The sequence below is a fragment of the Manis pentadactyla genome, chromosome 4, assembly GCF_030020395.1.
Source record: "Manis pentadactyla isolate mManPen7 chromosome 4, mManPen7.hap1, whole genome shotgun sequence".
NCBI lineage: Eukaryota > Metazoa > Chordata > Mammalia > Pholidota > Manidae > Manis > Manis pentadactyla.
In genome coordinates, this window is record NC_080022.1 from 188326975 (window position 1) to 188348921 (window position 21947).

The 21947-nt window shown below is 55.2% G+C and overlaps 1 protein-coding gene and 1 long non-coding RNA gene across 3 annotated transcripts in view; one reads left to right on the top strand and one right to left on the bottom strand.

Annotated features, from left to right (window-relative positions):
• CCDC40 (coiled-coil domain containing 40) overlaps window positions 1–21484 on the top strand; it is a 38843-nt gene extending 17359 nt beyond the window's left edge. Inside the window, exons 11-20 of one of the 2 annotated variants that reach the window (XM_036910487.2) lie at window positions 6345–6588; window positions 6666–6848; window positions 9546–9791; window positions 10652–10865; window positions 11870–12039; window positions 12190–12281; window positions 14423–14543; window positions 17996–18184; window positions 19215–19373; window positions 20461–21484. In XM_036910487.2, the coding sequence (XP_036766382.2) occupies window positions 6345–6588; window positions 6666–6848; window positions 9546–9791; window positions 10652–10865; window positions 11870–12039; window positions 12190–12281; window positions 14423–14543; window positions 17996–18184; window positions 19215–19373; window positions 20461–20709 (1867 nt within the window). In that variant the 3' untranslated portion in view covers window positions 20710–21484. Of the gene's footprint in view, window positions 1–6344; window positions 6589–6665; window positions 6849–9545; window positions 9792–10651; window positions 10866–11869; window positions 12040–12189; window positions 12282–14422; window positions 14544–17960; window positions 18185–19214; window positions 19374–20460 lie in introns of those variants that run through there. The other variant, XM_036910490.2, reaches the window with a different exon arrangement.
• LOC118925076 (uncharacterized) lies at window positions 2–21844 on the bottom strand. Its single transcript, XR_008997506.1, has 3 exons — window positions 21709–21844; window positions 836–1054; window positions 2–325 (listed from the first exon to the last, which is right to left on the bottom strand). It is a non-coding gene; the product is annotated as an uncharacterized LOC118925076 (long non-coding RNA).
• Window positions 21845–21947: the final 103 nt, after the last annotated feature.

Genomic DNA, 21947 nt, shown 5'->3' on the forward strand with positions numbered 1-21947 from the left:
AGATGCATGGGTACGTGGGGTCGGCGGGGGTGCAGACTACTTGGCTCCCGCTCCCTCCCAGGTGAGCACCGAGCACCTGTCCTGCGGCGTCTCCCAGGACCGGGGGGCACCTGCAGCCCTGCAGCCTGGTGTCCATCCTGGAAGCTCCTGATTGTCCACCAGGATCTCGGTGTTTCCGAAGCCCTGCCGAGCTTTCTGCAGCACCGGGAGCAGCAAAGCTTTCAGGCCCAGATTCCTGGGAGGATCGGGAAGCAGGGAGGGCAAGAGAGGGGGCGGGGCATCTGTCTCTGGGAGGCAAGGGTGAGCCTGATTGCAGTTTCACCACCTGTGGGCAGAAACGCCATCCCTTTGAGATTGCTCTGCCAGGGCTGCGTTCCGACTGGAATCCAGTTTAGTGCCCCCTCCCCACAAAGGGAAGGAAGAAGCCCCCTCCTCGAGTCCCCTTCTGTCACTCGGGCAAAGGATCGCCGTGCGGAGTGGGTAGGGTGCTCGAGACGGGGGCTTCCTGGCACGGCGCCCCCCGGGGGCACTTGGCCCACCTGTATCGCTGAGCTCTGTCCGCTCCCGCGTGGTCTCTGGTAGCTGTACAGCCGGGAAGACGTTTCCTTTTGGTCCCGTGACTTAGAAGCCGAAGGCCACGCACACGCACCGCGGTCTCGTGCTAGGCACACACGGTTCTGTGCTGCGCTCTCTCTGCCTTTTCACCAACAGTGTGTCCAGGGAGAGCTTCCCAAACCACAGTATAAAGACGGCTCCTCCCTCCCCTTTCAGGGCAGAGCATCCCGCTGGGCCGCTTCTGGTGGGGAGGTTCCCTCCTGCCCAGGCCGGACGTTACCTGCGCTCCTTTTCCACCATGTTGCCAACGCACCATGTCCAGGATCGTGACATTTACATGATGCTGTGCTTACATTCCCCACCAGCCTAGGCGTTTGGGGACGTGCATGTGCAGGTCTGACAGGCATCACCCAGTGAGGCTGTGACATCACTCCCCACGGCGGTGTTCCCAAGTCCCAGGACAGTTCAGTGGGCTTCCACGCCTTTGGGTTGTGCCAATCTGATCGATGAAAAACACGACATTGCGTTTTTAGAATATACATGCGTGGAATGTTCAGCAAATATTTTAGCAAAACACACACGTGTAACAGGGCGTCTGGTTCTAGGTCAGCTGACCTATCAGACCTGGAGGCATGAGGCCCACCTTTTCATGGGAACTGTGAGTGACAATTGCAGAGATGTGCCATCTGTGTCCAGATGGGTGTGAAGAAGGGAATCTAGGACAGTTTAACAGAAGGTCAGGGCTTTGCCAGAATCACTTATGACTCCCAGTCCAGTCCAGCACCAAACCCCAAATGCCGACTCACGGTGCGTAGACCATTTTAGAGAACGAACAAAAGGGTGATGTTCCTGACTGACGGCTGGGACGTGGGACACAAGGCCAGCACCCTGGTGCTGTCTGGACATGGCAGGGTCCTTCACTGGACGGGGTTCCCGGGGACCAGGCCCATCGTCTTCGAAGCTGGCATCATGATGCCAAGAATGCCTCTGTGCCCTTGGGGTTAGTGTGCAGGAATCAGATTTGCCAGAGGCTGACATAAAGGACACTGCCAGTTTATTCATGTCCACCACAAGATGTAGGCACCAAAGGACCAGGGCTCCCTGCCTGGACTAGCAGGTTCCTACCTGTGGGAAAGAACACAGCCTGTGCTGGCCAGGGCGCTGCTCAGGGAAGGTAGAGGCGCCTGGCGGTCTGCTCACGCAGGAGGAGGTGCCCCAAGGCCCCCCTGGGAGCCCCCTCTGTGCCCCTCCTGCTGTGGTGACCCTTTCCCATTACTCACCCGCCCCTCCTCCCTTCTGATGCCCATGAGATTTTTCCCAGTGAGGTAATACCTTCCGTTAGTTTCTGGCCAAATCCTTCATTTTCTCCTTTTTTAATTTCCTTGCACGTCTCTTCATCTTATGTCAGTTCTACAGTTTAGAGAATCCAGCGTGCCGGTTCTTGGGCCGGGGGGCACCGTAAGTTGCTCCCATGTGTCTCGTTCATGATGAGCAAGGTTGGCTGCAGGCCGGTGCACCTGCTGACTGTTGCCGTCTCGGCTGTTTGCAGGGGCACCGCGTGCGGTCCCAGAGATGCAGGGGAACCTTGACACGCGGTTGGGTTTCAGGCTGGTCCAGAGCTCCCGGCACAAGAAAGCAGAAACGCTGGCCTCAACACCCTCTAGACTCCTTTTCCTTACATCCTGACGAGGGCAGAGACAGCCCTCTGGGGCAGTTCCCTTCAGCGTGGAGGGCTGGGGCAGCCTGCCTGGCCGAGCAAGGGAGACCAGGATGAGCGTCTACAGTCCCCAGCAGGGAGCTCCTCATCCGCAGGGCCTTCAACAGGGTCAGAGGTGAATTCAGAGCAAGACAGTAATAGCGTGTGATCTGGCCGCACTCTTCCCGTGTGGCAGGCCCTGCCCCGCTTGGTCTGGCATGGCCCCTCCCAGTGGGGGCTCTCTCACCACCCACATTTGACAGACGAGGAGGGAGAAGAAGGAGGCAGTGCGGAGTGCACTGGCATGGACACCACCGCCGCCACCCCCGGGGGCCTCCCTCAGGCCTGGGGCCTGGCCGGTGGCACCCATCACTGCCACGGATGCATGCCACCCAGGAGACCCAGCATAGTGCAAGGGCAGAGAGCACCCTGTTAGTAATGTGTCCCCAGACAAGGGTGCATGGGCGAGGCCCTTTGGGATTGCTCGCATGGCACACTGTCCTGTCCCTCCCTTCCACTCGGGGAGGCCAGATGACCATCCTTCCACAGGCTCCACAAGGCAGGGGGCTCATGCCGTTGGTCAGCCCCTAGCGAAGCCAGCGTGTGCCCTCTAGACAGACAGGTCCCCCACACACAGACACTTTAAAGGCCAAGGCCATCCCGCAATGTCAGTGACAAAGTCAGATCCAAAGTGGGTCCCGACCACAGGTGAGTACCCACAGCTGAGACTGAATTAACACCAAGAGTCAGGGATTCAAAGGAAATGGGCCATTTCATGTGAAACATCTCAAAACAAGCCAGAAACCACAAAGACGGTGCTGTGCTTGGGGGGTCCTCAGGGATATGGCGGCAAAGGGTCCCTGGAGCCCCATTATCTGCCTCTGTCTTACTTCCTGACAGGAAATGTGTGGGGCAGATGGATCTCAGCGTGAGCCAGGAGCCCCTGTGCCCCCAGCGCTGATCCGTCACCCAGCTGCCTCCAGATCCTAAGCGGGGTCCCTCTGAACCCCCTGGGGGCTCAGGCTGCCCTCTAGAACCCGCCAGGGTCTGTTTTGTGTATTTTCAGTCGGCATCTGTTAATCAAGGAAGTTTTTAAAGTGTGTTTTTTTTTTAATGATTTTTATCAAAGTTTAGTGATCACATTACAGGAAATTTGAAAACCAGAGAAAAGGATTTAAAAATACCAACCGTCTTTCTCCTCTGGTGGCAGTGACAGTTTGTGAGCTTTCTGGGCACACGCAGGTGTGTTTTCCCACCCAAGCACATGTTACACCAGAGTGTTCACACTCCTGTCATGCAATTTGGTAACTGTATCTTTTTAAAATTGGACATCTTATTTTTACTGTCAAATTTTAGACATCTATAAGGCTGCTGCTTCCTAAAAAAGGAAAATGAGTAACTTTCTCAGGTTAAGTCAGGTTTATCGAGGATAATTTATGTACAAATTCATTATGTACAAGTTACCTTTTCAGCGCGCAGTTCCTGCAGGCGGACAGAAGCAGGTAACCTTTATCCACAGGGGATGTCGGGCACTGCCCCCAGCCCCCAGGCAAACGCTGGCCTGCTTTCTGCCCTGGTAGGTCTTTCGTTTCCAGAATGTCACGTCAGTGGGGGCTCACACAGAGGGGGCTCTTCTCATCTGCCTCCTCTTCCTCCTCGTGATGCTCCGGAGTTCTGCCCTGGTGCTGCAGGATCGCCCCCTGGCTCCCCCAGATTGCTGGACAGTGATCCCCTGCGTGGGGACATCGGAATGCCTTTATCCAGTCACCAGCTGATGGGCATGCCGGTTGTTTCCAGTTTGGGGAAATCCCGAATAAAGCCTATGTGGCCGTCTGTGCTGGTCTGGGTGCAGACAAGTTTCCATTTCCCCCCCGGCAAATTCCCAGGTCGGGGGTTGGGGGGGTTGCTGAGAAGTAGATATTTCACTTTACTGCAAACTGCCACAGAGTTTTCCAAAGTGGCTTGTTCCATTTTGCCTTCCCGCCAGCAGCATACACGATTCCGTTACTGCCCGTCTTCATCAGCTCTTGGTATTGTCACTCATTTTAATTTTAGCCATTAAATGCAGCCCTTGGGAGGCACGTCGTGGTATCACACTAGGGTTTGAGCCCGCATTTCCCTCCTGAGTAACGGTATTGAGCTCCTTTGCATGCGCTTATTTGCCGTCCATGTGTCGTCTTCCGTAAAGTGTCTTTTGCTCATTAAAGTGAGTGGTTTCTCTTACGATTGAGTTATGAGAGTTCTTCATGTATCCTGGACACAAACCCTTTATCAGATGTGTGTTCTGGAAATATTTTCTCCTGGTCAGTGGCCTGTCTTCTCAGTCGCTCAACAGTGTCTTTTGAAGAGCAGAAGTTTTAAATTTTTATAAAGTCCAATTAATTTTTTTCCATAGCTCATTCATGCTTTTTATGTCCTCTCTGAGAAATCTCTGCCTGACCCAGGGTCGTAAGTTTCTCTCCCGTGTTGTCTGCTGAAGTTTTATGACTGTAGCTCTCCATGGGCATGTGAGCCATTTCAAGGTGATTTTGTTATGGTGTGAAGCTGAGGTCCCGCCTCTTCTTGCACACCTGTCTCCAGTTATCCCAGCACTGCTGTTGAAGACCACCCTCTCTTTGTGGCACCCCGCCATCAAAAACCGGTGGCACCTTTGTCAAAAAACAGCTGGTCCCATGCATGTGCCCGTGTGGGTCTCTCTTCTGTTCCGATGGTGATTTGTCCACTTCCGCCAGGAAGCCACAGCTTTATAGGAACTTAGAGTCAGACGGTGGAAGTCTTTGTTCTTCTTTCACAAAATTATTTTGGCTATTCTCAGTTCTTTGGATTTCCGCATACATTTTAGAATGAGGTTGTCAGTCATGAAGAAAAATGCCTAGTGGGTTGTGATCAGAACTGCATCAAGTCGATAACTGTTTGGTGAAACCGACACCTTAACAGTACAGAATCTCCTGCCATATGGACGTGGCATACCTCCCCAGTACCCTTTTTAAAATTTGTACATGTGTTTATTGCTCCACTGGTGAAATCAGGAAAAAAGAACAGAAAAGTAGAAAGGTCCTAATTGTGTATCAAAGAGGACAATTAAATTATGGCACATTCATCACTTAGGATACCAAATGTTTTTTCGCAAAACCTCCATGCCGTTTTCCATAGTGGCTGCCCCAACTTACATTCCCACCAGCAGTGTAGGAGGGCCTCCTTTTCTCCACATCCTCGCCGACACTTGTTATTTCCTGTCTTTTGGATGGTGGCCATTCTGACTGGTGTGAGGTGATACCTCAGTGTGGTTTTTTATTTGCATTTGTGTGTGATGTGGAGCATCTGATGATTGGTGATGTGGAGCATCTTCTCATGTGCTTGTTGGCCATGTGTATGTCTCCTTTGGAAAAATGTCTATTCAGGTCCCCTGCTCATTTTTAATCAGATTATTTGTGTTTTTGGTGTTGAGTTGTATGAGTTCTTTATATAGTTTGGATATTAGCCCCTTATCAGATAAATTATTTGCAAATGTCTCCTCCCATTTCCTAGGCTTCCTCTTTGTATCGTTGATGGTCTCTTTCACTGTGCAGAAGAGAAAGTCATGTTCAAAGCACAGCAGGACATCTCAGAATGAAAGGGGAAAATCGCCTCACACACTAAAGTGTAAACTCCTTTTTCCAGTATCTATACTTCTAACTTGATGTAAATTACAGGTATTTCCATGGCCAGGATGTGGAGGGGGCAACAATAGAGTCTGAAGTGACACCCACCGGTGTTTCCCCGGCCGTGGGGCAGGCCACTCACAGGTTCTGCGGGAGAACAGCTTCCTTTCCAGGACTGTCGTCGTGGCTAAGGAGGACGGGCGGGCGCTTTGAGACGCACTGGCTTCCTTCCCCTTCCATCTCCCATGATCATAATCTCAAAGACTTTCAGACTTGGACTTGAAATGGGGAATAGTACTACTAATACCCTAGAAAAAGTCAAGATTTGGCTACTATTACGAGGGGCAGTTTCCTAACTGATTTCTCCCCATTCGGTGAGCTTCCTCCAAGTGGGGTACAACCACGGGCACTGGTGCTCTCACATCCTGGCTTTATTCTCTCAATTTCGGCAGCGAATGCCAGCATCAGATCAGGTCCATGGACAGTGAGATCCAGGCCTGTAAGAAGTCCATCACGAAGGAGGAGGAGAAGAACGAGAAGCTGGCGAGCGTCCTGAACCGGGCAGAGACGGAAGCCAGCCTGACGCAGAGACTGACCACCCAGTGTCTGGCCCAGCAGGAGGCCCTGGAGAATGAGCTCAACACCTACCGGCTCACCCTGCAGGACACAGAGGACGCGCTGGGCAGGGCCCTCGGGGTACGGCCAGCCCCCTCCCAGCAGGGCGTGCCCCGCGGCCCCCAGAGCAGCATCCACCTCTGACTCTTTCTCTGCAGGAATACACGGCCACGGTGGCCGAACTGCAGGCTGCGCACCAGAACGTCCAGCACGAGCTGGAGCTGCGGAGGAAGATGGACGCCTCCATCGTGGAGAAGCTGCAGGAGCACATGACCTCCGACAGGATGACCAAGCACTTCCACCAGCTCATCCTGAAGCTCCGGAAGGAAAAGACCGACCTGGTGTGTCCCCTCCGCACGTTGCGTGTGGGGTGGGGGCCCTCGGGGACAGGGTGGCAGGAACGAGAGGGCCTGCGCATGTCTCCTCACTCTTCCTTTGTTTCTAGCAGGAAAGACATTGCCCTTTATTGCAGAAATCCTGGAAATTTAAAAAGGCGTAAAGAGGGGAGGAAGACATCGTAACCCCGCCATCCAGAGAAAATCTCTCCTAAAATTTTGATGTATTTCCTTCTGGGAATTTTTCTAAACACACACGCTCATCTTTACACATGCAACCGAATGCATGCACACACACGAACACACGCACATCCGCATCCCCATGCACACCAGGGCCAACACACTCACACGTGCACACACCCAAACATGCACACTCGTGCAGACACAAAACTGAACACACACGTGCACACACACCTTAAACAACATGGGACTCAATTATGAGTTTTAAGTCTATTTCAACCCATGTTTCATTAATTCTACTGAAATATGACACAGAAGTACACAGATAATTATAGGAGTCAATGAATTTTTCACTGCTTATATACATATAGTGTTTTACCTTTTGGCCGTATTTGCTATAACAGTTTTCATTAAGTGTTCTTCAAAAATCTACATTTTCATTTCTGCATAACATTTCATCATACAAATGCACATATTTCATTTAACAGTTCCCTGTTACACACTTCATGTTGTTTCTGGGTTTTAAATACTCGGCCCTGAACGTGCTTGTACACCTTTGTCCCCACTTTTGAGGATAAATTGCTGCTCAGAAACCCTGGGCCAAAGGGTAGGAGACTTTAAATGGATTGTGGGGCTTCCCGAGCCTCTGCCTGCCGAGGTCCTGGAGTATGAACTGACCTTCCCAGGGTGGGGGTCCCCTCTGCCCCCTTGGGCCCCCCTGTGCTGTCCGAGCTGTGGTCAGGGCCCTGTGTCCTCTGAAAAGCAGCCTCTCACTTGAATAGTTGCTTCTTTGTCTCTCCTCGTGGGTGATGCCCTCTGGGGGGACCCTGTGGAGGCCACTGCAGCCTCTGGAGTCCAGCGGAGGGCAGTAAGGAGCCCTCCAGCTAACTGTCTACTACCACCGCCCCAGGTGCGAGCCCAGCTCCTGGAAGGCGGCGCTTTCTAGGAACTGCTCAAACCCCCCTGGGATGGTAGCAGGCGGGGAAGGAGTATCTGAGACAAGGAGCAGAGACTGTGGGTGGACGGGATCATCTGGAGCCGGGGTCCACACAATTCACGGGCAGTGCTGACGTCCCAGGGGGAGGCCAGGGTGGTCTCAGCAGGAACAGGCAGCTGGGGCGGTGTTCTGGCTGGTCTGACTGGTGACAGGAAGGGGTCTTAGGGACAGAAGCCCCCTCGTGTGGTGAGTGCTGGGCAGAGAGGAAGGCAGGGTGATCCCAGGTGAGCTTGGCAGAGAGGTGGCATACCCTGAGCTGGGAGGGGCCCCCGCTCACAGGGAGCTGGGTGACTTGACATGCTGGGAGCTTCTGGTGGGCAGGGTCTGGCTTTAAACCTAGGGATGGTGGGTGCCCTGCAGAGTCACCCACAGTGGCGGGTCAGAGAGAGCTCGAGGGACAGGGCCAGCTAGGGCCACGGAGGGGAGGAGCCGAGCCGAGCCTGGGGGGCCGTGAATGCTGAGGATGGCAGGGCCACCTGTGGCGAGGGGCTGGTGGGAGGGTCAGGCAGCGCCAGCCTGGGGAAAAGGACCCTGTCCCCAGCGTGAGCCTGATCCCCACAAATATCCTTATATAATATCCTTAAATAATAAACCGTCTTCACAGGAAAGGATCCACCAAGTTAAATCTCTTCTGAGGCAAGAGAAGAGGCGGGGGTGGGCTGGTCAGGCCTGCAGGGTGGCAGGCGGGCCCTGCGGGTCCTCCGCGGTTCTACCTGGGCAGAAGCCCCCGCCCAAAACCCAGGGCTGGCGAGTAGCCCCAGGGTCCTGACCTTCCCGTTGGGTGGTGGGTGGCCCGCCAGTGGCATATTCTTTTTCCAGGACTATGTCCAGCTTTTCAGTAAAATGTAAGAACATTTTTCCCATCAAATATAAGAGGTCGTCATGAAGTTTTGCCAGAGCGTTACTTGAATAGGAACACTGACACCAGTTTCAGGCCCAAAGGGATGGCATCTCAGCTCTCTTCAAAGCTACCAACATCAAGAGCAGTACAGACGCTCAGTTAGCGGTGTGGCCGTGAGTGGGTGCTGACAGCTCTGACGTGCATACAGATATGACAGAGGATTGCACAGCCGGTAACAGTGGTGTGACATGGGAACGCAACACAACATTTACCTAAAAAAAGGCGGCTCACAAGCCTACATTGTAGAGTGTGGTCCTGTTTTCCATTTCTGTGGGGAGGAAGGGGGTTTCTAAAGACAGAAGGAAGGTTAGTGATGGTGGCAAACTGTGTGGCCGAATGGCACGATTGAAGTGTTCCTGTGTGATTCACATTTCCCCACAATGTGTGCCATTTGTTTCGTGAGAAGAAACAGTGTCATCTTTCTTTTGTGTGAGAAGCCACCACTACGGTTCCAGAAAGTAGGTCCTCTGACAGGGCTTTGAGATGGAGAGAAAACCAACCTCCTCCTCTCCCTGTGGTATTTTGGGATTTAACCAGATAAACATCCAGGCATTCAAGGAAACAATAAGCCAGCCAGCTTGTTTGAAGCCCAAATGTTCAGACATGTTTCCTTTTGCCAATTCAGGTGAACCGTCTTTCCAAAATCGATGGTGACATTGCTCAGACCACCCTGGATATCACAAACACCACCTGCAGGCTGGACATGCATCAGAAGACACTGGCTGAGCTGGATGACGACATGAAAAAAGTCAGCGACCTCATCGCCAACAGTGAGAACGAAATCTCCAGGCACACAATCCTGATTGAGAGAAAGCAAGGCCTCATTAACTTTTCCAACAAGCAGCTGGAGCAGATGGTTTCTGAGCTGGGGGTAAGATCCCAGGGCCAGGAAGGCCACTTCTAGTCGATACTTATGCCTGGCCATTTCAAGAACTTGCCCTGAGAAATGAGCCCACAGAGAACACAACCATTCCCTTCCCCACCCATTTGCAGGTGAAATGGCTCGTGTGCGGAATGCTCTAAGTCAGGGCCTTCTGCAAACCCCCTCTCAAGAGCCCAGTAGTAAATATTTCAGGCGTTGCAGGCTAGATGGTCTCTATCGAAAGGTGTCACCCCTGGTGCAGTGGCAAGAAAGCCACCACAGGCCACGGTGAGTGGATGGGTGTGGCCATGTGCAGTGACCCTTATTTACGGCCCTTAAAACTTGAATTCTATAGAACTTTCACCTGGCATGAGACTTTCTTCCTCTTTTGATTCTGTGCCCGCCCTTGGGCCATAAAGACAGGCAGCAGGCAGGACGGACCCAATGACCCACTGATCCACTGACCCACTGCGCTAAGTGTGGTGGGCTCAGGAGCTTGAGGCTTGAAGTCCAACATGTCAGTCTGGATACCTGTGCCCCAGGGACCTACCACAGGCCTCCTGTGACAGTCTGCTGTTAAAAGACAACTTGCAAAACCACTTTGGGTGGTGGAGGCCCCCCTGACCCTGCCCTCACCCCCATAGGGCTGTGGCAGGGTGGGGCCGTCTCCCACAGTGGGTCCCCGGCCTGTGGCCTGGGCCCTCAGGGGCAGGAACCCAGTGATGGACCCTGGTGCCTCCAGGTAAAAATTCCTCAGTCCTCCTACCGACGCGTGGTGTCAGGGGCCCCAGCCCCCCGCAGCCCACGCAGGACACAGGCCTCTGGGAACAAGGAGCCTCATTCTGCTCTTCGGCGGATACCACCCTCAGGGAGAAGAAGTGGGGCCGCTGGGGCTTGAGGTCAAAAGGCTGACCAAGCTGATCGAGGAACACAGCACCAGTGTGATTCGGGCCCAGGTGACGTGGCTCCGCCTACAGCAGGAGGTGGTGCAGGCCACGCAGCAGCGCGAGGAGCAGCTGGCCTCCCTGGGCACACTCAAGAAGGAGGCCCACGTCCTGGAGCAGAAGAAGCTCCGCATAGAAAGTAAGTGACCCCACAGCTCCCGGGGAGAGGGCCACTGCCCTGGGCAGAGCATCGCTCTGTGGAGCACCCCGCTTCACCTCCCAAGGCCCTTAGAATGATCCACAGCAATGCTCACGTCACATTTTGCAAACAACTGTTGTCCTGACAGAAGCATGGAAAAAACTGAGTTTAGGTTCACGGACTGCAGAGTGGTCCCAGAGCAGGAGCGTGGACGTTCCCGGGGAGCGCAGCCAGCACACGCTGGCCTCCTGCTCAGGGAGAGAGTGACTCCTGGGGCCCCAAAGTCGTAGCTGCAGGGAGAGGATCTTTCCTCCTCTCCAGCTGGACTTAAGAGGACTGTCCCTCGGGGGCTCCCAGCTCGTCCCAGGCCGCATCTAAACCCTAAGGGTGTCCGGCGTGCCAGGCTGTCCAGTGGGGAGGCAGGCACCCTCCCCGCTGCCATGCACCCCAATGACCACCCGTTAAAGCATCCAGGTCTATTCAGTCCCACCTGGTCCCCTGCCAGGGACCCAGGCAGACCAGCTGGGCCGTGCGGACCCATGGGCAGTGCCTGTGGCCTGGCCATTCCACCCAGACACCTTGTGCACGTTTCCCCCCAGAGCCGTGCTGCCCTGGGGGTGCTCAAACCCGTCTGTCGGAGGTTAGGGCGGCTGTTCTCAGCTCCCACGCCTGGGTTTGGGGTGGGGAGGGGTGGGGACCCCCATGGGGCTGCCTTTCCTGGAGTCTCTGTATCTGTCCCTGCCTCTGAGGAACCCGAGTGTCCTGGGGGAGGGCAGCTTGCTGGCCTTCATCACACCACCCGCCTGCTGGCTGTCCACACATGGAGGTCCTTTCAGTTCCGTGGAGGGCCAGGATTTGGACCGCTTCCCTCTCCTCTGGTCCAGCAGGGCACCGAGAAGGATAGTGAGGCGGGAGGGGAGCCGAAGGGAGGGACCCTGCCACTCTCGGGGGCCCAGGCTTCTGGCGGGTGAGGACTGAGGGCCTGTGGCCCTGCTCTGCCGCAGACAAGATAGAGCAGGAGAAGAAGGAGCAGAAGGAGGTCGAGCGGCACATGAGGGGCCTGGACAACGACCTGAAGAGGCTCAACGTTCTGGTGGGCAGAAGTCGGAGCAGCTCTGAGGAGCTGAGACACGACAACCTGGTGACCGAGAAGGAGTTCCTGCGCTCACTCAAGGTCGGGCGGGGGGTCCATGGGGGGGGGGGGGGGGCATGTGTCGGGGAAGCAGGCCCAGGGGTGCTGGGGCAGAGGGAATGGGGGCACAGGGGGCTGGGGGGGCGCCCTGCAGAGGCTGCCCGCCCACAGCCGCTGGCGCTCTGTATGCAGGCCTCTGAGAGGGAGACCATCGAGATGCAGGAGAAGCTGAGCCAGCTTGGTGAGGAGAAGGCGGCCACCCTGAACCGCCTGGTGGAGGCTGAGTGAGTCCAGGGCTGCGCGGCTCCCCGAGGGCAGGTGGCTGGGACCACAGGGCCCCCGGACAGCAGAAGGTCCCCATGGGGTTCCGGTATCCTGCCCTCTCCCCAAGCCAGTTTTTGCTGGAAATTCAGTGTCTTTCTTGGGCTAAACTTTTGAAAAATTACAGTGTTTCTGTAATGCTGGCAGGTGCCTGATCCTAAGAGCAATCCACACCCAACTGTAAGCATTTTACACGGTAGCAATGACTGCACGGTGAGCAGAATCACACCCAATTCCAACTCTCTTCTTTATCAGAAAACCACGTGTGTGTCCATTTTCTCATTTGCGTTTTTTCACAAAAATTGGATTATTCTCTCTGCTCCCCTTTGAAGCCATCTCTTGCTTTTCCGTGGCTCTCCCACGTGACGTGCACGTGGATGGTCCGGGTGGAAGGGTCGCTGAGCAGGCCCTGTGCGGAGGTATCAGAGTTGACGTCGTGTGCCCTGGAGGCACCGAGCAGCAAAGGGCTCATCCATTCCTTGTAGTCTGAAAGAATCTACACGTAAAACCATGTGGGCCTGATGCTTCTGAGGGTCTGTCACTCCCTCCTGGCTGCTACACCACCACAGGCTGGGGGCTTATCAACAACAGACACTTATTGCTCACAGCCCTGGAGCCTGGAGTCTGAGTTCAAGGTGCCGGCCTCTGGGGTGAGGGTCCTCTTTTGGGTGCAGGTGTCTGCCTGTGCCCTCAGTGGATGGAAAGGGGCTAGGCAGCCGCAGGGTCCCTTTTATAAGGGCACTAATCCCATTCACGAGGCTCCATCCTCATGACCTATCGCCTCCAAACACATCTCCACATGTCAGGTTAGGCTGCCGCAGGGGCCTAGGTCCTTGCTAATGTTTTAATAGCTTTTGGTTACGGTCTATTCGGGCTCTTATGTCATCTTCTATCATCTGTATTTACTTTCCTCAGTTCCTCTGAAGGTTTCATGTCCTGCTTTGTCAACCCACCTCTCTACACCAGAGGCTTGGCAAACCTTTTCTGTGAAGGGCCAGATGGGGAATATTTTTGGCTTTTTGAGAAGCCTTACAGTCTCTGTGGAAGCCATTCAACCCTGCAGCCACGGCTCATAAGCTGCTGTGGACAATACATTAGCAAATGGGTGTGGCTGTGTTCTGATAAAACTTTACTGATAGATGCTGGAATTTGAATTTTGCAATCTGCGTTTCCGTACTCAGTCTTTGTAATCTGCTGTGCATTCCACACTCGCGGCACATCTCAGTTAGGAATCACCTGCGCTGACACAGGGCATAGCCACGTGTGGCCAGGGCACACGCAGCAGAGGTCAGGCCGACCCTGGCAGCCAGTCGGCTGCACCAGTACCTGCAGGCCCAGCTCCCTCCTGCCGTGCTCGGCACCCTCCCGCCCTGGCAGACCAGATGGCCACCCCTGCCCCCACCCCGGGTGCCAGTAAGTGGGCTTTCCCCTGATGCAGTGGGTGCCTGTGGGGTCCAGCCTGTGAGTGCCCCCTGCTCCCCGCCTCGCACTGGGTGCTGGACACAGGGGCCGCAGGCAGGCTCCCCTCAGGAGCACTGGGCAGGTGCTGGCCGGCTGCCCGCTGTTCCCGAGCACTGTGCTGGGGAGCATGGAGAGGAGGGGAGGGAGGGAGCAGCAGAAGGAGAAACCAGCACCCGCCCTCCACCCACGGTTTGCCTCCACTGGAACCCAGGAGGCTCCAGGCGGCTCTGGGCTCCAGGGCGGGCAGCCCCTCTGCTCTGGGCTGGGTGGGCTGGTGGGACCTTGAGAGGACGTCAGGCCCAGAGGCTGAGGTTGAGCCCCTGGGCCCAGCCGGGAGAAGTCCATTTCTAGTGAACAGCCAAGCCTGTGCTCTGTGTGTTGATACTTAAAGACGCCACCTGCCGAGCCAGGGTGACCCCTCACAGACCGGAAGGTGGAGGCCCCCACAGCCCACCAGACCCGACTTCAGACACCCGCTGTGCTGCCCTGAGCCCACCCTGTACCCAGCACTGCGAGGAGGTTCTGTTTTGACCCAAGTTTCAACCTCCCCGCTGGGGGTTCCCATTCTGGAGCAAGTCCCAGAAGCACGAGGAAGAAATCTCCTCAATTTCTCCAGCTCTTACACTGTCTCCTACCTTTAAAGACACCAGATCATGCTTTGGGAGAAAAAAATCCAACTGGCAAAAGAGATGCGCGCCTCGGTGGATTCTGGGACCAGCCAGACGGAGATCAGAGCCATGAAGGCTGAGATCCACAGGATGAAGGTGGGTGGGAGGGGGTGGCACAGAGGGCAGGGTGGGGGCGCCTGGTCACGTTGGGGCCGGCCTGGGTCAGCTCTGGCCTTTGTGGGATCCACACAGGCCACGCTGGCCAGCAGCATGGACGCGGTTCCCAGGGGACAGTGAGGGTCGTCCAGCCTTTGCTCTTCTGGCACTGCAACAATCAGGGGCCCCCAGGATGCACACAGCTGTGTGTGTGACACTCGACGCGACACCGTTTTAGCCTTGCTCCAGCAGCCAGTGCCCTCTGACACATTTCAGGGCTGGCTGTGTCCCCCGAATCTCACGACCCACCAGCGAGATGCATCCCACTTGGCTGGACAGAATCTCACTCAGTAAAGGGCCAAAGACACCCCCTTTCCCTTGGGGCCATGTGTCCTCACCACTGTCATCTTTGGCTGGTTTTCATCATCTTAAAAAGGCCTGGTAATTGAATCCCAGCCTATCATGGAGCCCAAGGTTCAGGCCTTACGGATACAAATAGAAGCGGGTAATAAATACAACACAACACCACTTCTACGGTGCCGTTTTCAGTAACAGCCCCTCTGGCTGAGTTAGGGAAGAATTCTGGTCACCTGCATTTGCTACTGGTAAGCTTAAAAACCCTCCCTCTAAGTGACTTCTCAAACCATAGAAGACATGCCAGTTGGCTGCAGCAGGTCACCCCCCGCCCCTCTGCTGGCAGACCCGGGGTCCCTCTCCCTCCCCCAGGTTGTTGGTGATTTTATTCCTTAACGAAAATAGGATCTGTACATACAACTTAGCAACTCACTTAAAAACAATAATATGGACATTAATGTATTCTTTAATAGCTACAGAATATAGTTTGGATATATCGCAATTTATTGAAACATTCCCAGGTTGATGAAAATGCAGGTGGCTGTTTTGTCAATGTAAACGTTATAGTAACACCCTTACTACTAGTGTGTGTGGTTTCTGTGGGCTAGATCCCCAGAAATTGAACTACTGGGTCAAAGAGTATGCAAATTCTTGACTATACAAGTCCGACGCATTTCTTTTCCTGAGAGTACTGTGTCCCCACAGCCCCAGCAGTCCTGGGTGTTATCCCAAAACCAGCCCTCATTTTTAAATTGAAGTATTAGTTGAGTAAAAACTCACCCTTTGTGGTACGCAGTCCTGAGTTTTGACAGACTTACAATCATGCAGCCACGACCACTTCCTGGCAGGAATTATTTCCCCCTTCCCCACATCCCCCCGCATCCCTGTGTCAGCCCTCCCGCACCCCAGTCCCCACCAGTGCCACGCGGTTCCCGTTCCTGGGGTTTCGGCTCTTCCAGAAGGGTGCATACATACATCTCCGCATGAAGCATTTTGAGACCAGCTTTTCTCACTTGCCATGCGATTGCATTTGCGACTCGTATTGGCCACGTCCAGTGAACCCCTCGGTTCGTGGTGGGCCGTGTCGGTGAAGCCTCTGAGAAATCTTCGCCTAGCCCAAGGCCACAAAGATTTTCTCTTATGTTTCCTTCTAGAAGCTTCATACCTTTAGGCTCTCCATGAAAGTCCATGGCCTGTTTTAAGTTGATTTTTGTATTTGGTTCCGGTGGTGACTGGGGTTAATTTCGTATCAGATGTCCTGCTGTTTCAGCCCCACTTAGTGGAAACACTATCCTTTGCCCCCTGAATGCCGCCATGCCCTGGTGGAAACCAGCTGACTGCATCTGCATGAGTCTGTTTCTCTGCTGTGCTCCGTGATCCTCGTGCCTGACCCACCCTGAATCCCACACTGTCTTGATTTCTGGAGTTCCATACTTATGTGGTGTCCCCAACATTGTTCTTTTCCAAAATTGTTTTGTCTATTCTGTATCTTTTGCCTTTCCATAAAAATTTGAGAATCTGCTCGTCAATTTCTACAGAGGTCCCTGCTGGGATCATGACTGGGATTGCCCTGAATCTGCAGAGCCGGTTAAGGAGAACTGACACCTCCACATCACTGGGTTTTCTAACCCAGGAGCTCTAATGCATTGCTCTCCATTTACTTAGGTCTTGTTTGACTTCTCAGTGTTTCTCATTTTCAGCATCCGGATCTTACACACGTTTTGTTAGACTTATGCCTAAGTATTTCCTGTTTTCTGGTGCTATTGTAAATGGCCATTTTTAATTTCCTGTTTCCAATTCCTCATTGTTAGTATGCAGAAACACAATGGGCTTCGTATATTGGCTTTGTTTCTGTGATTTTGTTAAACGCACTCATTTGTTTATCAGTTTTAGAGTACCTGACTATCCACCAGTGAAAATGGATTTCTCAGCATTATGTGAATTTGGTTGCTGGCTTACCAGTGGGGCACTGAGCAGCATGTGTGTGTATGTGTACTGGCATTTACTCAATTTCTTACTACTGTTTTCTTATTTGTGAATTTTAGGAGCTCATTGCATTGCGGGGTCAGTAGCCGCTGTCTAAGTGCCCATTCTGGGTGCTTCTCTCTAGCCGTTTGCCAGTACGCTGACCTTTGCTCTGTGTGGGTCCTTCTGCACTTAGAATGCTCCAGCATTCACACTGTGCAGTCTCTACCTTTTTATGCATGGCTTCTGGGCTTCTTGTATTGCTCAAGAAGGTCAGTGCTGCTCGAAGTTGCACAAATCTACTCCTAAGTTCTTTTCAATTGTTTGCACATACTTAGATCTTGACTCCATCTGGGATTTATCTTTGGTTATGGTGTGAGATAGAGGTCCATGTCCATCTTCTCTCAGCTGGGGAGGGAGTTCCAGCAATAGCCTGCATGAAAACAGTGCTCTCTCGCCGAACTGAGGGCCGCATGGATCACAGAAGCTGTGGTCATCCCGGGCCTCTGCTCGGTGCGACCATCACTTTGACAAGCTGTGCGCCAATGCACAGAATCTGGTTATTGTCACTGGTCCATTTCAAACTGGCTGGGCTAGGCCTTCCACCACCAGTCTGAACTTAACTTGGGGAGTCTTGCCTGTTTTTCCTTTTTTATTTTAAATCAACTTTATGGAGATATGACTCACATACAATAACACGTACTTTAAATGGCCAGTGCAATGAGTTTTGACACAGGTACATGTCTAGGCAACCACCACCGCCATAGAGACATAGAACGCCTACACTCCAGAAAGTTCTCTCGAGCTTTACCATCGATCTCCCACTACAACCCAATCCCCAGCCCAGATTCCACAGACCCTGCATGTTACCATCTCACAAAACCATGGTGCCTTTATCCCCGCTCAGCAATTAAGCTTGGTACAGTATGGTCAGCTGGGCCACGAACTCCAACCAGACTCCCCCATTCTTTTGGCTAATGTCCCCTCTGCTCCAGAGCCCAGTCCCAGGCTGGACACCACAGCCCTCCGCCCCCAACCTCCCTTGCCCCCCTCAATTCCTGCGTGTCCTGAGGTACGTGTCCTTATTCTGACCAGTAGACAACGCCTCCCAGCACCCCCATCTGTGAACCCAGGTCAGGCACGGGCAGCTGCTGAAGCAGCAGGAGAGGAGGATCCGCGACATGGAGCTGGCTGTCGCCCGCAGAGAGACCATCTCGACCCGGGCTGAGGGCCAGTGCAAGCTGGGCGAGAAACTGCTCACCCGGACAGACTTCCACTACAAGCAGATAGAGCTTCAGAGAAAAATCAGAGAGACCCACAAGGTAGGGGAGCTGTGGGACACAGGCTGGTGTCTCCGCAAGCACTCGGTCACCCTGTCCCGCAGCCAGCTCGCCATGAATGCCTCCCACGCTACTCCCGCCACGGCCCCTGCCTCTGCCCCCACCCTGGACTGGAGTCAGCTGCAGGAGACGGAAGTGACAGTGGGCATCTGGGCGGAGGGGATGGCAACCTAACAAGCCAGCCCGCTCTTATGCTGGGGACGAAAGCTGCTGCCCCTCCATGGGAGCCCCCGCCCCTCATGCTGGTCCTGGGCAGAGATGCAGTGGCTGCTGGCCGCCCCTGAGGTCTGCAGGTGCTTCCCAGGTACCCGCCCACTCTGCTGCGCCGGCCTTCCTCCGGGAGCTTGCCTTGGGTTTGACAGAAGACCCACCCTGCGAGCTCAGGGCTGCACTGGCCGCAGGTCAGCCCTCCCCGCGAAAGAGGAGGGCATCAGAAGCATGGTGACGGGAGTGAGCCCGGGTCCCGGACCCCCGGGGTGCTGGGGATGGGCTGATGGGAACTTGGAGAGCACCCACTTAAGCCCCATCCCAGGCCACTTTGATGGAGCAGGTGGTATGGCCCTTCTCATCTCTGCCAACCTCATGGCGACGGAGCCCAGGGATGCCTCCTGAAGCAAGGGTCCCATTGAGACTCTGCAGAGGGAACCCCACCCTGCTGCCAGCCATCTGCACTCCCACCCTCTCCAGTCCACGTCCCCAGCCCGTAAGGCCTGGGCTCCTGCCCCCACCCTTGGCACAAAGCCGTCCAGCTGCCCCTGGTCCCCCTGCCCTTGCAGGAGGACAACCCCCATAACTGCCCAGGCACCCCATTTCTTTCTCCAACCCATGCCTGCCTTCGGGCAGCAGTCTGCAGGTCAGAGTTCCCGAGAGGCAAGGACTCTCTCCATCCTTTGGGGATCCTCCCTGGACGGTGCACGTGGAAGGCTCTCGGCAGGTCCTTCCAGGCCGACTCTTTCCTGCCCGCCGAATCACCAGGAGACAGGGTCCCAGGATGATGCCGTCTTTCTCCTAGGCTACCGAGGAGTGCACCAAGGCCATCGCAGAACTGGAAGAAACTCAAAAATGCGTAAGCAGCTCCCTCCTGGAGAAGCAGGGACAGCTGTCAGCGATGCAGTCTGATGCCGACGAGCTCGGGGCCAACCTGGACCGGCTCGTGGCCCTCAAGAGACAGGTAGGCCAGTTGCCAGGGCCCCAGGGCCACAGAGCCGGGCAGTGGGGTCTGCGCCTTGCAGCTGCAGTCGGCAAGTCCTCAGGCAGGCCTTCTCCCCACCCGGCGAAGCCCAGGCTGGTCACAGCAGTGGGCTGTGACCGTCTCTTAATCTCTATTACCTAAAAATCTACAACAACACATAATGGTGTCTCCATCTTTTACGGGCCGGGCATTGTCCTGGGTGCTGGGGCTACAGAGTAGGACACAAACGATGATGGTCCCTGCCCTCCTGGAGGTCACTTTCTCGGGGCCAGAGGACAGGCAATCAAAGATGGATACCGGATGTCAGATGGGGGTAGATACTCTGGTGGGGACTAAAGCAGAGGAGGGGGTGCCGGGGAGCGATGGGGACCGCACTGCCAGGTAGGCAGGCCCAGGAAGGTCACGTGGGGGAAACGACGTTTGAACCAAGACCTGGAGGCTGCGAGGGAGCCTCGGGTGGAGGGCACAGCTGGAGGCTGAGGCCAGCAGGGTGGACGCAAGGGCGGAGAGGGCCCCCCACCCTGAGCTCCGCCCCGGGCTCTTCTCTCAGGGACGCAGGAGACAGTGGGGTTGGGAGCTGAGGGGAGGCCTGGGTGCCGCAGGACCACTCCGGCTCTGATGAGGACATAGGGCACCTGCTTGGGCCATGAAGGTACCTAAGGAGGACAGTGATGCCCAGACCAGGGCGGGAGCCACGAGGCCAGTGAGAAGCCATCAGATTCTGCACGGGATTTCAAGGTCTCCCCAGTGGAACTTACTCGACTGGATGTGGTGTGGGCAGGAGAGAGGGCCAACGGGACTTCGGGGTCTGGGCCTGATCCGAAGAGACCCGGCAGCTGTGGGAAGTGTGCGGCCCACCCCCCTTCCCCCCAGCACGTGGCAGGGGTCAAATGTCTCTCAGATAATGGAGGAAGGAAAAGGCTCCACCCTGCCTATCAGCCTCTCCCACTCGATTTGGGGAACCTTTGCCTGCAGCATTTCATGGAGTCCAAGTTTCGGGGGGGAGCCCGTGTGTGTCCTTTTTTAAATTTGCATAGCCTGACGCGGTGTCTCCTGATCCACCCAGAACCTTTCCCAGCTCGTGACCCTGCAGACGCGCGTGAAGCACCTCCAGGCTGTGAAGGACGGGAGGTACGTGCTCCTGTTCCGCTCCAGGGAGTCGCTGCTGGCGGAGCAGCAGCGCCTGGATGACCGGCTGGCCGCCATCGGCACCATCCTGGAGCGCGTGAGGGTCGGGTATCCCCAGTTCCAGGAGGCCCTGCTCAAGGTCAGCCAGACAATTGCCAACAAACTGGAGTCCTCTGGGTCCTCCTAGGGAGCCTGTACCCCACCTTCCAAGGCTGCCTTGTGGGGGAGATAATACAGTTTTGTATGTTATCAGGGACTTGGAATCTTTTTGTGTCACCGAAAGCCATGTCTGCTCTCAGAGAACGGTGCTGTCCGAGAGCTGTCAGTAAGCCAGCACTGCAGGAACTTTTTTAGCCACCCAGCAGCTCAGTCAAGTCAAATCCCAGCATTTCCTCTGAGTCCACCATTTGCGCTGGGGGTACAAACCTCTATTCCCACAGAAACTTGGGTTTGTGGAGGCTCCCACTTCCCACATGTGAGTGGTCACTAGGGAACAACGTGTCTCCTCGTGACGGTACACTGGGTCCAGTTCAGAACCTTGGGTGAGTAAGGGACCCCCAAAAAGCCAGAGTATGACGGCAAGCCTGGCCTCTGCCTCTGCGGGGTGCACTGAACACCCGCCTCCCACCTCGTTATCAGCAGCTTTCCTGTTCCCACCTGGGATAGTCAGCCCCTTCTCCTGCCGCTCCCCGTCTGGGTTAAATCCAGATTCACGGCTTGCAGGAGAAAGTCCAGGGGGGTGTGAACCCAGGGGCTGGTATTTGGAAGCTGGGACCACTGAAATAAAACCGTGCGCATGTGTAAATACCGGGACCGCCTCCTGGGTCTGCCCGCTTGTGGCCCCTCCATCGTCCCCCCGGCGCCCCTCCCACACCTGATTCCTGAGCACCTGCTACCTTGTGGCCTCTCTGCAGAGCAAGGAAAACTGACCCACCAAATAATTTCACTTTCAGACTTTTCAGCAGAAAAATAAAAGTTGTTTTCTGAACATGGAAGAAAGGCGAATTTATTCTGAAACATTTCATAAATACAAAAGCCATAAAGCAGTGGGGACCCCGAGTCCCCGCAACCCGGGCACCGTGGTGCCCACCTTGCTGGGCCCCTTCCAGGGTTTCCTGCGGTGCCGCCGCGTGGCAGGTTCGCGCCGGGTTCCGCTTTCCTGTTTGACTTGGAAAAGCTGGCTCACCTTAACGTACGCGTTTCCCCCCGGCAGGAAAGGCTGCCTGCGACTGTCATGTGACGTCTTGACAACAGCCGGCTTTGCGGGCTCTGACAGTGTTTTCCTTTACGGAGCGCGGCTCAGCGCCGGGCGACTGTGAACACGGGCGCGTCCTCCAGGCTGGGTCTGCGATCAGGGAGCCGGCAGCCGGAGGCGAGGGCGGGGCAGGGCGCTGCCGCGGGGGGCGTCGCCTCCCCACCCAGGCG